At 41.7% G+C, this 17,224-nt stretch overlaps 1 protein-coding gene across 1 annotated transcript; it reads left to right on the forward strand.

Annotated features, from left to right (window-relative positions):
- The first annotated feature begins 41 nt into the window (after positions 1-41).
- Positions 42-14,379, forward strand: LOC115689427 (uncharacterized). Its single transcript, XM_030615452.2, has 7 exons — positions 42-183; positions 5,528-5,651; positions 5,763-5,932; positions 6,031-6,313; positions 6,439-6,619; positions 13,840-14,131; positions 14,231-14,379. The coding sequence occupies exons 1-7, from the start codon at positions 177-179 to the stop codon at positions 14,377-14,379; spliced, it is 1,206 nt and encodes a 401-aa protein (XP_030471312.1). The 5' UTR covers positions 42-176.
- Positions 14,380-17,224: the final 2,845 nt, after the last annotated feature.

The raw sequence follows: 17,224 nt of genomic DNA on the forward strand, positions 1-17,224 counted from the left end.
GAGTTTGTTTACGAGAAGAAAGGAATGCTTTGATGAAGAAATGCTGAGGAAGGAATAGTGAAAGTGCAGAGAAAGGACGAAATTCTGCTTGATATGCTAGGAGGAAAGGACTAAGACCAAATTGGGGGAGAGAGAGAGAGAGGTACAAACGAAGGGCTAAGAGCGAGCTACGAGACATGTCAGGTACTTCACTTTATCTCCTCTCTCTGTGCTCTATTTTCATTTTGTCTTAACCCAAGTCTGTTGTTATTTTAGTAATTCATGCCTTTTGCTTTTCAACTTTTTAAATTTTATTTGGTAGTGATGCTAGAACAGAAATATAAGACCTTTTTACATTCATGACCGTTCATGAGTGATTAGTATGAGTTCATCTTGCCATGTACTTTGTCTCATCTGGTTCAATGCAATCTAATTCCTCAAGAAATAGGACTCCGATTCCAACTATTTTCATGTGTGGAGAAAAATCTGAGTTCGGATTTGGATTCTATGTGAAATAAATTTACTCATAAAATGTAAAATCATGTTATCTAGCTAAAGTTAGGATTGGGATATCATTCCACTTTGTTACAAGCATAACACTATGAAAAACCCAAGTCCACCATTGAACGCCGCTAGCGGTCCCTAGCCGCCGCCACCGGTTGCCAGCGAAGGTCATTGGCAACTAGACTCCACCATTGGTCAACGGCGGTGGTTGCAGGCTGCTAGACTCTACCATAGGCCACCAGACTTTGTTGCAGGTAGCCAAACTTTGCCATTAGTCCTAAATTGCTGATCGCTAGTATTTGCCATCGGCCGCTGGATGCATTCACTGTCATGAATGACAATTATTCTCTCCTTTGTGACCAAATTTTTACAATCCCAACAATTGAAAAGGAAAGAATGATGGAATCCTTTTAAAAGTTCCTTGTCATGGAACCAAAGGAGACTTTTTTGGTGAATTTAAGAATTATGATATTAAAATATGTGGCATATTTCCTATTTAACCCTCAGGTTACCCAAAGAAAAAACGGCAAAACAACACTACAAGTGCCATAACTTGTGTACGGCGCTCACTTTGGTGCCATAAGTTTTTTTTGGATCACTTTAGTGCTAAAATTTTTGAAAAACGATCACTTAAGTGCTAAAATTTTTGAAAAACGATCACTTAAGTGCCAACTCCGGTGCCGTACACAATTTTTCGCCGGAAATCCGACGTGGCATTTTTTTTATTAATTTCTGAAGCTGACGTGGCTCGCCGGAGATTGGCACTTAAGTGATCGTTTTTAAAAAATTTTAGCACTTAAATGATTGTTTTTAAAAAATTTTAGCACTTAAGTGATCGTTTTTCAAAAATTTTAGCACTGAAGTGATCCAAAAAAAACTTATGACACTTAAGTGATTGTTTTTCCTCCGACTTGGCACCAAAGTGTAACATCCCGAATTTTGGCCCATTTTTGGGATTTATAAAACGTGTAATTCGTCAGTGCGCTTATAATAGAATCTCGCCCGGGAACTGATCACTCTCGGGTTCTTGTTTTTTTTTTAAAATAGAGATTTTGCTAGAATCGCACTCGATCGAATTTGGCCGTTATTTAAGACCCTGAAATTGGCAGTCGATTTTCGGGAGTTTCGGGATGTAATAAATTGGACGGTGTCGATATTATTGTGGCCAGCGTCGAGATTGTCAGGAATAGTGGAAAAGTAAAATTTTGGACCGGGTGCGAATTTGGACTAGTAGACCTCCCTCGCAGTGTGTTTTGGATTATTTGATTTTGGCCATTTGTCCTATAATATTAATTAGGATTTTTGTGGGCCGTTAGATCGTTTTCCGAATTTGAACCGTGTCCGTTGGATCGCGCTCGAGTGCGCGTTGACTTTTTGGCTCTCTTCTCTCTCTTCTCTCCTCTGCCGCGCACGTTCCTTTTTCCCCATGCATCCGTTCTCTCTTCTCTCTCCTCTCTCCTTCTTTCTCTTCTCTTTTCTTCTCTCTCCCTTTCTTTTTCTTTTCTTCTTCTTTCTCTTCCTTCTCCGCCGCGTGCCTGGGTTCGGCTTCACCTCCGCTTCGCTCGCCCGGCCCGACGCCGACCGCCTCGAGCCCGCTCGGGCTGCTGCGCGCGCGCCATCGCTGCCGCCAGCCAGCTCGACCGTCGTGCCGCGCCGTCCGCCAGCCGTCGCCCCCGACCGACCGGGTCTCTCCTCCGCGCGCAGAGACAAAGAAAGGAAGGCTCGCCGCAAGGCGTCCGGCGAGTCCCAGCCAGTCTCCAGCTTGTCCGCCAGCCTACCCGACGCCCGAGCTGCCGCTGTCGCCGCCGCCGAGCGCCCCAGCCGCACCACCCGTCTCGGCCCACTTCTTCTCCTCCCCCGTTCGGCCGAATCTTCGTCGCCCCAGCTCGCCGCCGCCGGTGCCACCGCCCCACGCCTCACCACCATCACCACTCCGTCTCCTTCCCTCTCCCTCTTGCCGTGTCTCTCCCCCTCCTGCTCTCTCTCTTTCTCGGCCGCTCTAGGGCTTCGCCGGAGCCGCCGCTCGCCTTTACTGTTCCGGCGCAGATCCGCCGCTGTCCAGCCGCCATTGCCACTTGCTCAGCCCTATTTGGAGCCTAGGAATCCAAGTGAGTACAACCCTAAACCCTAATTAGACTAATGTGTGTTTCTAGATGGGTTTTAGGGTTTAATTAGGTTAATTTGGGGGTTAAATTGTGGAGGTGATTAGGGGCTGTCATTGTGGCGGATTCGGTGAATTAGTGTGATGAATTAATGGAGGTTTAGTGGCCCGAGAGGCGCTGTACATTGGCTGGACAGGTTTGAATCGGAATGGCCCAAGTTCGAGAAAGTTCGGGTTTGAAACGGGGATTATAGTACGCACCTTATTTGATCTTGTGGTGGCTGACTAGAATAGTGTTTTGGGGAGTCTAATGGAGCATTTTGAGGATATTTAATGGCCTAGAGTGACTGGTGTGGGGGCTGTCCATATCGGGTTTGAATCGGACAAGGCGCGATCAATTTGGGGGTTAGTTTGTGGAGGCTGTTAAGGGCTGATGTTGTGGCGCATTCGGTGGGTTAGCATGATGTTCTAATCGAGGTTTAGTGGTCTGTGGTGTGCTGGATAGTGGCTGAGCGTTGACGCCTTGGTTCGGGTACAAATTGTGAATTTGGCGGGAGAAACTTGTGATCCAAACGGTGCCTGTTATTGTGGCTGATTTAGTGGTTTATTGTGATGATTTTATTGAGGTTTAGAGGCCCGTAAGGTGCTGTGCGATGGCTGGAATTATGGGGTCGAAATGGGCCCGAGTTCAGTTAAGTTCGGGCTCAATTGTGGAGTTTTGTGTGCGCCCCGCATTGTTCTCATGGTAGTTGTTTTGGATGATGTTGTGGGGAGCTAAGTGAAGTAATTTGAGGATATTTGTTGGTCTAGACTGACCTATGTGGTGGCTGTCCATATCGGGATGGATTCGGACAAGGCGCGATCGATTCGGGATTTAATGGCGCAATTACCGGAAATGTTGGATGGACTGAATGGATGGCTGAATTGTCCTTGTTTGTGATTGATTTTGTGGTGCCGTGTCATGTGCCTAGTGGGACTAAGAATGGAGTAGCTTAGCGGGCCTTGAAGGCGCGAATTCATGTTAATCAAATTGTGCGAATTATATGTGTGATTTATGTGCCGTGCAAGAGTGCTTTGAATTGCTTTCATGGTCATGCTAATATGTTGGTTGGGCATATTGAAGTGTGGATTGAGCATATTGTATGGTGAATTGATTATGTGGCGTTGTGCAATCGAATGCTCATTGTGAAATTCGTGAGTGCCCAAGTGTGAACATTATGGCCATAGGTGTACATCTCGAGCATTGGCATGGCATGTGCATATATGAGTGTGCACGAATGACATGAACATGTGATCACCTAAAGTGCCCTGATGCGTTTTACGCGGGGTTCAGATAATAATTTGGTGAATGTGAATGTGTGATCACATAAAGCCCTGAGGTGTTTGACGCGGGGTATTGAACCCGTCCTGAGGCGTGTTACGCGGGACGATGCCCGGACTACCGGAAGATGGCCAAACCTGATGCGTCTTACGCGGGTGTTGTGCCATAAGCCTGATGCGTTTTACGCGGGCTAGAGATCGATCTCGAAGTGATGGACCTGATGCGTTTTACGCAGGTCGGACCTGATGCGTTTAACGCGGGTCGGAGGAGAAATTGATAATTGCAAGTGTGCTAGAGTGCAAGCGTGCGAAAATGCATTGATGAGGCGTGAGCACGCGTATGAGCACGAGCATAAGCATGACATGCGTTGTGACCAAGTGATATGCGCATGTGTTGCGATTGGGTCTTATGTCCTATTCTTGTATTGTAAGTGCCTAACTTGCAGGGCAAGGTGAGTATTGGATTTGGGCCCGAGGGCCTAAGTCAATTATGGTTTGATTGGTGTGTTGTTTAGTGCTCGTCAGGAGGTGCATGTTAGCCTAGCTTAGGTTTAGGGAACCTACTCGCTGAGATTTATTCTCACTGTTGTTGAAAACCAATTTTTCAGACCCCCGGCCTTGAGGATGGCAGGTGTACTGATACGCTTTGGGAGATGCCCCGGTTAGATATAGCACTTGATCGCCGAGCCACGTACCTCCCCCCTTTTTGACGTTGGTGGCTGTTGACCCGCTTTTGATTTTTGAGGTTCATGCTGTATATGAATACTGTAAAGGTTCTCCCTGGCAATGCAAGTATGTATTTGTTTATATTGATGGGGGTGTGGCTATCCTTGGTTATGTGAGTTATTGTTCGGGTGTTTGCTATTTCCGATGTGCTTTGTTCTCTGTTGTTTGGGCGTTGGGTCGGCGACGCGTCCTGGGACGTCGCATTGAATCGACCTTTGTGAGGGATGTGGCGCGCCGTGGGGTTCGGGGCGTGACACAAAGTGATCCGAAAAAAAGTTATGGCACTAAAGTGATCTCCGTACACAAGTTATGGCACTTATAGTGTCCTTTTGCCAAGAAAAAACTATCAACTTTGAGCTATTTTCCTTCCTTGTTTGCTCTTTATATATATATGTGTGTGATTTTTGGGGTTTATATGCTTTTTTATATACATGTAGTCTCCCTTTACCTAATGGCTTAAGTATTTAGATTAGACTTTCTAACATTATATCAGAGCCAGGTTCTGCCTTAATTTATTTTGCATGTATATCCCTACGTTCGTCAAATTACAAATGCCATTTTTTTATCTGGTTTGTACGTGAGAGAGGTTATTAAAGTATTCTACATTGCTTGCCTACTATAGTTGTGTGATCTTTATATACATGAGACTTTCCTTCGCCTAATTATTGAAGTTTTTGGGTTCTACTTTTTAACATGAATAAAATCACCCAAAGAGAAAGTCATAAGAAGCATTAAAGTATACTAAAACTATGCCTAGGCCTGCTTTGTATTGGTAGGTCCCTATTAGTACTTCCTATAAAGTTAATGTTAAGACTCATAATTGAAATAACCGATTGAAATACCTTTATCCCCATTCTAGAATCAATTGTGTTTAAACGGGGTTTGTTTGTTTTGCAGCACCCGCACCGTACAAAAGAGAACTTCGTCCAGCTCATTATATAATGAAGATAGAATCATTTTCCACAGTATCAAAATTGCACAAGTATGAATCCAGGGTTTTTGAAGCTGGGGGCTACAAATGGTGAGTTCTCGAATTTCCTCTTTTTTTTGACATATATTCATCTAAGTAGAGATACAACTTCAATGCTTAATCAACTGATAGATACTTAAACGTCTAATTTGTTCTTTTCAGGAGTCTATCTCTTTACCCTAATGGAGACAAGCACACTAAAGGGTCCGGATACATTTCCTTGTATTTGTCCATCGAGGAGACAAGTAATTTTCCTCCCGATTGGAAGGTTCACGTTAACTACAAGCTTTTTGTGCATGACAAGATACGAGACGACTACTTGACCATCCAAGGTTGATCATCACATAATTTGATAAAGTCAAAACTCCAATTATACCATCATCGTTTAGAATTAACAGCAAAGTTTATCAACTTGTGGAATTGGGTGTAGATGCTGATGGGACAGTGAGGACCTTCAATGACAAGAAGACCCAATGGGGGTTTTCTCAGTTTCTTTCCTTAGAAACATTCCAAAAGGATTCAAATGGATACCTTTTGCATGGCTTTTGTGCATTTGGGGCTGAGGTTTTTGTCGTCAATTCTACTGGGAAAGAGGAGTCTCTTACCATAATCAAAGACCCGCCAAACCAGAGATTCACTTGGAAGATGAAAAACTTCTCCACATTGGACAAGGACCCTTGCTCTTGTGCCTTTTCCTTCGGGCAGAGCAAATGGTACAGTCCCGGACTAGAAGTTTGCAAAAGCCTTTTACCGTTATTAAAATTTATTTTTGTTGCTTACGTCTGTAAATAGAATTGGCCAAAATCTATCGTTGTTTAACTGTGATTATCGTGTGTAGGAAGTTATCGGTGTATACCAAACGCAATGTCCCCACGGAACGGAGGTCGCTGTCCATGAAATTACAAGTGCAAGACCTCCCTCCGAAGAGGAAAGTGTACGCAGAATTCTATATGCGTGTCCGGAACCAAGTTAATGGTAACCATAAGGAGGAAAAAGGTACGTTTTTTGTTTTTGTCTTTGTAAGAGGCGTGTCTGAATTGACTTTTACTTTGTTTTTACTTTTCTCACAACACGCACACTTTGATCTTATGTTATTCCATAAATCTCAAAACTTTTACAAGGTGCAAATATTGGCATGTAAATTTGCATATAACTTAGCATAATCTTTGAATTTCGAATAGTATTTTAAGTTTTGACAAAAAAAGTATTTTTTTCTATTTTACGTTTGCTTAATCCAAAACAAATGGACTCATGCAAATACATATAAGCAATATTATGATCCTGAGCATGATCTTAAAAGGCTTAACTGGTAGCAAGCTTGCTCTCGTAAGACTTTTGGATATTCCCTCTCATCGTGAAAGAAAAACATGTGGTGAAAACTTGGGGAGGGAGGGCCTCAATTAACAGCTTTCCAACATGTAACCAAGGGGAGGTTGGGCGAGGAACTCTCGGGTTATGGTAGGGGTGGGGGTGAGGGTGTCCGGCTGCCGAGACGTTAAACAAGGCGTGAAAACTGTGGAGCTCGCTAGGTGTTTATACCTGGACAGGCCACAATCCCTATCTAGACTCGACCTCCCCAAATACATATAAGCAATACTATTTAAATCACATCAACTTTTTCCAGATTTTTCATAAAAAGAACATCATTTTTATTTTATGAGAAAACTTCAAGTAGCTCTTTGGAGAGGCTCAAAGCCCATCTATATGACTTCTCAACTTGTAAATCTCTCTCTCTCTCTCTCTCTCTCTTCATGAGTCCAAACTGAGTATGAGCATACTAATTGGTGACATGGCTTCATCTACATTATTAAAAATAATTGCAGCTAGTCAATGGCTAAGTGCCTCTTCCTCGAAGGTTTACGATGACTTTATGCCCACGGAGGATCTCCAAAAACGGGACAACGTGTTCGTTAAAAACGATGTTCTGATCGTTGAAGTCCAATTCCTTGTCATATCAGCTGTCAAAGCTTAAGGACTCTGATGACTTACTATCGAACCAGAATTAATTTCTTGAGAACAGTATGTAGCCGTCAAATTGACATTGACATTGGTGCCTCGACACACTGATTCCTCCTAATTTGGTATCTTATTTAATTACTGGATGGAGTATTTAATTATTAAATTTCAAATCTTTTTATCGTGTGGTTGATCTGAGCCTTATGAAGCCTGCCTTTGGGATTCCTTAACGTCTTGTTGGATACCCCTGGATAAACACTCTGATGCCCAAGTAATATGGTATGGGAGAAAGAAGGAAAATTTGAATATGAGTGTGATGCGGCCAAAGTCCCACGTCGGGCAATTAAGCAGATATCCTGAGACTTATGATGGGGTGGGTTCTCTTTCCTGACAAGTTAGTTTTTCGGAATGAGTTTTTTTCACCCCTATAACACATCAGAGTACTAGTTATTCTATATGTTTATAGCTTACTAATCCTCTAGACAAGAGAGGGACTGGTCCTGGTAGTAGCTCATGCTAATGCCTGGTCGGTGAGGGTTAATTCGAGTCAAGTCAGACAACTGGATGCTCCGCGGATGGGTATTTTGGCACTTCATCTTATCCCGGTCACTAGGGCCTTCTTCTAGAAGGCATTTCCTCACAGAATCAATAAAAGTCATCGTACTAATACAGCCAATGGAGCTTTCTTCGTACCAATTCGAGCATCGTGGCAAGTGTTTGTGCCTAGATCATGTTTAGAATGAGTGATCATTGAGATGCGTAATCTTTGTAGGTTAGCAGGAAGCAATTTTTAATATGTACCTCACGTGGCAAAATAACTACATTGATCAACTCTCAATCTATAGAAGACCATACTGAATACAGATCCTACATAAATTCTAAGCCAGTGGGTTCTGTCAATTAGATAGATTAATTGCTCAATTTCACTCCAAACAGAACGGATGAATAATGGGGCCGATGCCCGCATTGTGCTTTCTGCAATCTTCTACATGCATGTAGATTTTAAAACTTTTTTATTGTCTTTACCCCCACAAATTCAAACTTGTAATATTCTTGAAACTATAAAGTTATCTCAAAAGTTGATGTTCAACTTAAAAATTTTCTTAAAGAAAAATATCCATCAAATCCGTTCCTCTATTCATATGAATCGTACATAAGGCAAATGATAGACCAAAGTGTAATGTTGAAACGGTAATGGTTTTCTTGTTTCTCTTTCTTCACTGCCATAACTCAGAGGTGATTTTGAATCTCATACTAAAAAATGTCTTCGAAGTCCAAACACCTTTGTTAAAACGAATAACTAGTATAAGATAATAAATACCTACTTAAAAATTAATGGTTATAACATGATAGTAGTGGTAAAAATCAATTGCCAAAAGAAAGATAAAAATCATTCCCATCTACTTTATTTTGTCAATCATTCACTTAATAACATCATGCAAAAAATATCAGATTAAGCTTGCCGTTCAGATATATACTGTAGTGTCTTTTAAATGGACTTATTGACCTGAATTTAATTTTTTTTCCTTTTGCTAATAGAAAGAATTAAGTGACCTCTTCAGTTCCAATGTTAGAGAAAATATTGGGTACCCTAAGTGATGCCATATCAGCAAAATCATAGTCCACTCAGTGATGGACAAGTGCTGCCTGGGCCCACCTGTGTCAGCTAAATTTTCAGCCCATCTCTTTTCTCTCGATCTCTCTCTTACCCCTTCTCTCTCTCCTCCGCTTCACCCCTTTTCCCTTGTCTGACCTCGAGCCCTAGCCACCGCCATTGTCGGCCATGGCGAAGAGGACCTTTGGAGTCTCCGGCAACGGGCTCACTGCCGATGGATGCTTGTCGCTTCGTGTGCCTCACGGTCGGGAACTACGCACTGAAAATCCCCATCACCGCCAAGCCCGCCAGCTCCACCTGCACTCGTCGTCCTCGCCTTGCTTCCGCAAGATCAAGCTCAAGAGCTTCCCCCTCCAAACCACCATGGTCGCTTGACCACGAGCTCGCAACCATTGTGACATTCCGAATTTTGGCCCATTTTTGGGATTTATAAAATGTGTATTTCGTCAACGCGCTTGTAGTATAATCTTGTCTAGAACTAATCACTCTTGGGTTATTGACCGTTAGGAAAAGGCTAACTGAAAATTGATTACGTGGACCTAAGAACTTGACCATAGTTCGACCGAGGTTGCCCTAGCTCGAGTAAAACTTAGATGTGGCTCGATTTCAAATCGGCCACGAGTCGATACGCGTAACTCCTAAAAGGCACCCGTTAATTTTGAGATTCACTGAAGTCGCGTTTGATCAAATTTGGCTATTATTTAAGGCTCAAACTTGGGTGTCGAATTTCTCGGAGTTTTGTGACAAAATCAATTAGACGATGTCAAAATAAGTGTGGCTAACCTTAAGATTGCCCGGATTTGTCGGAAAGTAAAATTTGGACCAGGTGCAGATTTAGGCCAGTATACCTTCCTCTTTATTTAAATCCTTTTTATGTATTTTAGCCTTTTATTTAAATTTAGAATTGGGATTAATGAGAGCCTTTGGATCTTGGCTTGACCTACAAGATAGAATTTTGGCTCTTAGATCACACTTGAGAGGGCTAGGACCTAGTTTGTACCCCTTCTTCCTCTCTCTCTCTTTTCATAATGTCTTTCTCTCTCTCTCCCTTCACTCTTTCTCTTTCTCCCTCCCTCACGTGGCCGACTCCTGCTCCTCTCCTCTTCTTCTTCTTCTTCTTCTTCTTCTTCTATTTTCTTTTCCTTCTTGCTGGTTCGCTGCTCCTGCTACTGCTGCTTCTTGTTCTGCTTCTTGGCTTCTTCTGGCTACACACCTGACCCACAGCCGCCGTCCAGGTCACCGGAAACCGCCGCTCACCGTCGGAGACCGCCGCTGCCCACCGCACCACCATTTCTTTAATTTCTTGCTCGGTTTGCTTGGGTTTTTCCAAGTAAGTGGCTTGCTAACCCTTAACTAGGCTAAGGGTGACTAATGGACATATTAGGGATGGTTTAAGGGCTGTGGATAGTTGATTTAGTGGCTGGTTGTGCTTGGTTTGCTTGGTGGTGCTTGTTGGTTGATTTTCGGTAAGGTTGCTGCTGCGCCACTGGATTTTACTATTTTTTCTGTTACTTGTGGACGCAGAATTTGAGGAAGTATTCTTCATGAAAGTTGTTCATAACACCTTGAAGTATGACATATATTAAATCTGGAATTTTTGAAGATCATTTAGGGTCATTCATAAGTCCATTTTTGGACCAAATTCAGTCTGCCGGATTTACTGTTCACCCGACCTTCTTGTCTTTCCAATTTTCTATAAATTTTTCCAGACCTCTTTTCAACAAAATTTCTTCACAAAAATCTTTAAGAATATCCGTGTCTATGACATATAAAAACTTCAGAGCTTTCCAAATTGATTTGGGTACTGAATGAGTTATATTTTTTATGGTTTGAGGGGCTGTTCGAGAGAACCGGGTTCTGTCCGGATTTGAGTGTCAAAACGAGGCGTTTACAGTCAGAAATGGATTTCGTGTCCTTCATCAAAAAATTTTATCAAGATGTTTTGTACAACATATCCAAATTTCAGAATTTTTGAAGTTTATTTACTATTTGTTTTAAAATAAATTCGGTGACTGTGTTACTACCCAGAATTGCCCAGAATCACCCATTTATGTGTATACTCGGTTTTCTCATTTTCGGGCAATTATTCAAAGGTGGGGTTATCAATGAAAAGTGTGGCATTTTATTGGCCGAGTAAGTATTCGGTTGGCATGTGACCGATTCTCATAGATAAAAATTGGCATTGAGTGGATAATGTGTGTGCATGATCACATCACGTTCCGTCTAGGTGGGAGTTCTAGACGATGCCCGGCGGGAGTTTGGATGCCGTCTGGTACCCGAAGTTGTCAGGGGGTGTTCGATCCCAGACAATGCCGATCGTGGTAGAGGCCGAATCGATGCTCCTAAGTGGAATGCCGTTGGGTACCCGGCTTGCCGAGGGTGTTCGATCCCCAATGTTGCAATCGCCGATGTAGCGGGACGATGCCTGGTTACGCCAGAAGACCGGCGGGAGTTCGGTGGCCCGAGGGGTCATTAATAACCTGGATACATGTGAACGTATGCTATGCATTGGTGAATGCTCGAAATCCGGAATATGGAGTATGTTTCTTATGATTATGCCATGATTTGAAGTGTGCTTGTTTGATGAGCAATTGGCTATGTTATAGTGATATTCTAACGTGCAGGGCTTGTGTATATGCTGAGGTGAGGTAAGGACGCCTGTGATTGTTTATGGCACGTCGATTGTTCGAATTGCATGTTTTAGAATTGTTCGGAGGTACGCTTTGGCCTAAGCGAGGCTTAGGTAGTTGCTTATTGAGATTTATTCTCATTGTTGTAATATAACCATTTCAGACCCGCGACCATGATTGATTCGGAGACGCTGCCAAGATACTACGGGGATGGAGAATAGGTTAAGTTACCCCGTCTTTTGAGTGCCCCCTTTTGTAGAGGAGTTAAGCTTACCAACCACCCAATCCTTTTTGTTGTGCGTGGTTCGTCGATAGTGGCCTCTAGTAAGGCTTGTACCTTGTGCCGTTTGTAAGTAACATTATGTTCATAAAAAGCGGTTTGTTGATGTATATCGTTCACGTCTCTCTACTACCCTATTTCACTGTATGTTGTATGGTGAGTTCGAATTTGCTTCCGCTCGTGTTCCTCGTTTGAGTTAAGTTGGGTCGGCGACAAGTCCTGGGATGTCACATGCTTGACGACCCCGGAGGGATGTTGCGTGCTTGTTCGGGTTTGGGGCGTGACAACCATAGTTACTCGAGGTCGAGCTCCGTGGCAATGGCGGCCGCGAGCCTCTGGCTCGCGTTCCGGTGCTGGGGATGGAGAAGACATCGGTGATGCCAATTTGGACGAGTTGTTGGGAGGCACATGGTCGTCATCCGCTTTTGGTTTCCATGGAGAAGATAAGGAATTGCAGAGGAAGCGGCAAAGAGAAAGTGAAGAGAGAGTCTTGTGAGGGACAGGAGGGGAGAGACAAAGTGGGCCCCACACACGAGAAAATATTGGGTACCCCAAGTGATGCCATGTCAGGAAAATCATAGTCCATTCAATGATGGACACGTGTCGCCCTGGCCCACTTGGGGTACCCAATGTGAAGATCTTATATTAAAATAATAAGAAGGATAAGGATGTACTCATGGAATTCAAGGAAGAGCTTATTCAAGTTGCCCTAAACAGAAAATATTCGAGTTCGTCAAAAAGAGTTATTGCAATAAGAAATAAAAATACCAATTTGTTATGAAATACATGAATGAATATCATTATATTCATCTTATCAAATGTACCTATTATGGTACATTTGTATCCTACATTCTATGTTCATCTCCCTATCCAATGTATGTATTTATTCAATACATTGACATTAATGATAAGTACATCCTTGTTTTCCTATAAATAGGAGCTTAGTTTTGGTCATCATGCGATGATAGTAAAAATAAAAAAAGTTTCCTCTTGCTTTCTCCACTTAATCTCTCTCTATTCTCTTTATTATATACTTGCAATGTAATATTTTACAACACGTTATCAGCACGAAGATCTACCAACTAAGTAAATAATTTTTGCAAGGTAAGTGTTCTCGTTGTTTTCCTTAATCAACTTATACTTCATCTTCTTCTATCAATTCTTCAATTTTCTTTTTCTTGGTTTGAAACCAATTTCAAATCTAAAAGTATCCTTCTGCTCCTGAAGTGGCGGTGGATATTTGGAAATCCTTCTAATAAATTTAAGGATTCATTTTTTTTTTTTGCAAGAATTATGGCAAATATTGAAAAGCCCAAATTCCACATCTTGGAAGTGAATGGAAATAATTATCTATCCTAGCGCCTTGACATGGAAATGCAACTCCAAGGGCAAGGTCTCACTAATGCAGTTACAGAAGACGGAACCTCAAATGGTAAAGATAAAGCAAATGCTTTGATTTTTATTCGTTGTCATTTGCATGAGAGCCTGCAGACTTAATATTTATCCGTTCGAGACCCTTAAACCCTGTGGAAGAGGTGGAAGGATAGGTATGATCATACCAAGATCGATATCCTCCCTCAAGCACAATATGACTGGCAAAATCTCATGCTGCAAGATTTTAAATCAGTGTCTGACTATAACTCCACTTTATTTAATATTATTTATCGGCTTGAGTTATGCGGTATCAAGCTCACTGATGCGGAATTGTTAGAGAAAACTTTCTCCGCCTTCCATGCTTCGAATATTGTATTGCAACAGCAATACCGGCAGCGTCAATTTGCCACATACTCTAAATTAATTTCTTTGCTCCTCACTGCTGAACAAACTAATGAATTGCTGTTCAAAAATCATGATCTTAGACCTACTGGCTCAAAAGCATTGCCTGAAGCACATGCTAACTCTGAGAAAAATACTGGCCATTTTAAGGACTATAAGCGCAGGCAAGAACATAATCCTCGAAGGGGTGGTGGGAAATTTAACCGCCCTAGGAAATCTAACTTTGGCCCGAATCATGACAAAGAAAAGAAGCCAAAGAAGGTGACTAATGAAAGTATTTGCCATCGTTGTGGCATGACTAGGCACTAGTCACATACTTGTCATACGACAAAGCACTTTGTTGATCTACACCAAGCATCTTTAAAAAATACAGGCAAGTGTGGTGAATCTCACACCATTGAAATTAATCCTACTGCCATAACCACTGTTGAGGCCAATAATATCTCTATTGGTGGGACTCCTCTTGCTTCTGAAGTAGCAAATGCATCCCTGGATGTCTTTGATTTCTTTAAGGACCTCTGATTACTTTGATGAGGCATTAGACTGGTGGATGACAACTTAGACTTCGAATTTTATGATTCTAATAATTTATTTTCTAGTTGCTTTTCTTTAATGTATTACCCTTTATTGTTCTCTAATATGGTTATGTAATGAAATGCTTATGAACCTTATATAATATTTATAATTTTGAAATTTTATTTGATCCTATAACTAAATGCAAATTTTATGATACTTGACACCTAAAGTTGTCAACATAAATGCAAATGGAAAATACTGAGAAAAAGGGAGATGTTTGGTTGCTTGATAGTGCATCAACACATACCATATTTCGTAGTAGACACTTTTTCTCGAGTATTACATTGCGTAAGGCACATGTCCATACATTATCAGGTCCTGTTCCAATTATTGATGGTTTACGGCATGCCACAATTGTTTTGCCAAATGGCACCATCCTGCATATTGAGGATGTGTTTCTAAGTAGTAGATCAAAAAGGAATCTGCAGAGCTTCAAAGATGTACGCCGTAATGGGTACCATATTGAAACTATTTATGAGCAAAGTAAGAAATATATTGGCATTACCTCTTATAAGATGGGCCTAAAGACCATCCATGAGAAGCTAGAAGCTTCTTCTATGGGTTTGTATTGTGTCATGATTAAGGCCGTTGAAACCTACGCCACCATATCCTGGAGATTGGTAAACCTTGATCAATTTAGACAGTGGCATGATCGCCTTGGTCACCCTGGCACTTCAATGAAGCGTAGAATAATTCAGAATACAAAAGGGCACCCTTTAAAGGATATAAAGGTATTGTTGTCCAAAGATTATAATTGCGAAGTTTGTTCACAAGGAAAACTTATTACCAAACCTTCTATAACAAAGGTTAATCTTGAATCCCCTTTTATTTCTGCAAAGAATTCAGGGTGATATTTGTGGACCAATACAACCACCAAGTGAACTGTTTCGATATTTTATGGTACTAGTGGATGCATCCTATAGATGGTCCCATGTTTGCCTGTTGTCTACGCATAATGTCACCTTTGCACGTTTACTTGCATAGATTATAAAACTCCGAGCACAATTCCCTGATTATGAAATTAAAAGCATAAGGATGGATAATGCTGGTGAATTTACATCAAAGAGTTTTGATGCGTATTGTGCTTCGCTCGGAATCGAGGTTGAGCACCCGGTCACATATGTTCATACTCAAAATGGATTGGCAGAATCCTTGATTAAACGTATTCAAATCATTGCTCGCACTCTGTTATTGAGAACGAATCTCAACGATATAGCATGGGGTCATGCAGTTTTGCATGCGGCAGCCCTAATAAAATGGTGCCCGACTGCTAGTCTCTTACAATCTCCCATTCGAATGGTTCTTGGTTATGAACCTGATATTTCACATTTACGCACATTTGGTTGTGCAATGCAAGTGCCTGTAGCACCGCCAAAAAGAATGAAAATGGGTCCCCAATGCCATTTGGGTATTTATGTTGGGTTTAATTCACCGTCCATCATTAGGTCCTTTGAACCAACTACTGGTGATCTTTTTACTGCCAGATTCGCAGATTATCATTTCAATGAGACTATGTTTCCATCAATTGGGACACCTACAACTTCCATGGCTACAAAGCAGCAACAAGTTAAGGTTTTCTCCTGGAATGAGAAAATTTTATCTCAATTAGACCAAAGAACTCCTGAGTGTGAAAACGAGGTGCAGCGCATAATCCATTTACAGGCTATGACCAATAGACTTCCTGACGCATTTAATAATGCTACTAAGGTAACGAAGTCTCATATTCCAACTGCAAATGCTCCAGCTAGGATAGCTGTTCCCGAAGGACAGGCTAAAATGGATCAAAATCCCCCACACTTGAAGACACAGTTCCTCGAAAACGAAGGAGAAAGAATCAGGAATTCGCTCCAGAAGAGCCTGGTGTTGTGCTTGCTCCCAAAGAGCTTATTGCCCCTGAAGAGACACAAACCCATGAAAAGATCACCAACCCTGGGAATACTGAGAATTCCATTACATATTGTAATGTGTTGTGCTTCCATTCCATTCCATTACAAAGAGCTTATTGATGATGTTTTTGCATACTCAATTGCTCATAAAATTATGGATGATGATTGTGAGCCACAATCTATTATTGAATGCCGTCAAAGGCAAGATTGGCCTAAGTGGGAGGAAGCAATTAAGGCTAAATTAGCTTCCCTAGCTAAATTGGAGGTTTTTGGACCTGTAACTTGAATCCCTGATAATGTAAAGCCCGTTGGATATAAATGGGTATTTGTCTGGAAATGAAATGAGAAAACCGAGGTTGTCAGGTATAAAGCCCGACTCGTTGCCCAAGGATTCTCCCAGAGACCTGGGATTGATTATGATGAGACATATTCACCTGTGATGGATATGATTACATTTCATTTTCTCATTAGCTTGGTAATCTCTGACAAATTGGAAATGCGTCTTATGGACATAGTGACGGTATATCTATATGGCTCATTAGACTCTGATATTTATATGAAAACTCCCGAGGGATTCAAAATGCCTAATGCATGCACTCCTCGCAACTTATTCTCAATAAAATTGCGAAGATCTTTGTACGGGTTAAAGCAATCCAGTCGCATGTGGTATCAACGCCTAAGTGAGTACCTAATTAAAGAAACGTATAAGAATGATCCTATCTGCCCATGCGTGTTTATTAAGAAATCAGAAACCAAATTTGCTATTGTAGCAGTTTATGTCGACGATATAAATTTAATTAGAACTCCAGAAGAGTTAGCTAAAACATTGAGTATTTGAAAAGGGAGTTTGAAGTTAAAGATTTGGGTAAAACCAAACTTTGTCTTGGTCTAGAGCTTGAGAATAA

Source organism: Syzygium oleosum, unplaced genomic scaffold (genome assembly GCF_021117445.2).
Source record: "Syzygium oleosum isolate NSW1041296 unplaced genomic scaffold, Sole_v2.1 Sole_v2.18, whole genome shotgun sequence".
Taxonomy (NCBI): Eukaryota; Viridiplantae; Streptophyta; class Magnoliopsida; order Myrtales; family Myrtaceae; genus Syzygium; species Syzygium oleosum.

Excerpts from the sequence above, each read along its gene's own strand:
- LOC115689427 (XM_030615452.2), top strand. Across the intron at positions 6,314-6,438 it reads TCCTTCGGGCAGAGCAAATG|GAAGTTATCGGTGTATACCA; the intron begins GTACAGTCCCGG and ends TATCGTGTGTAG. Across the intron at positions 6,620-13,839 it reads CGTTTTTTGTTTTTGTCTTT|CAATACCGGCAGCGTCAATT; the intron begins GTAAGAGGCGTG and ends GTATTGCAACAG.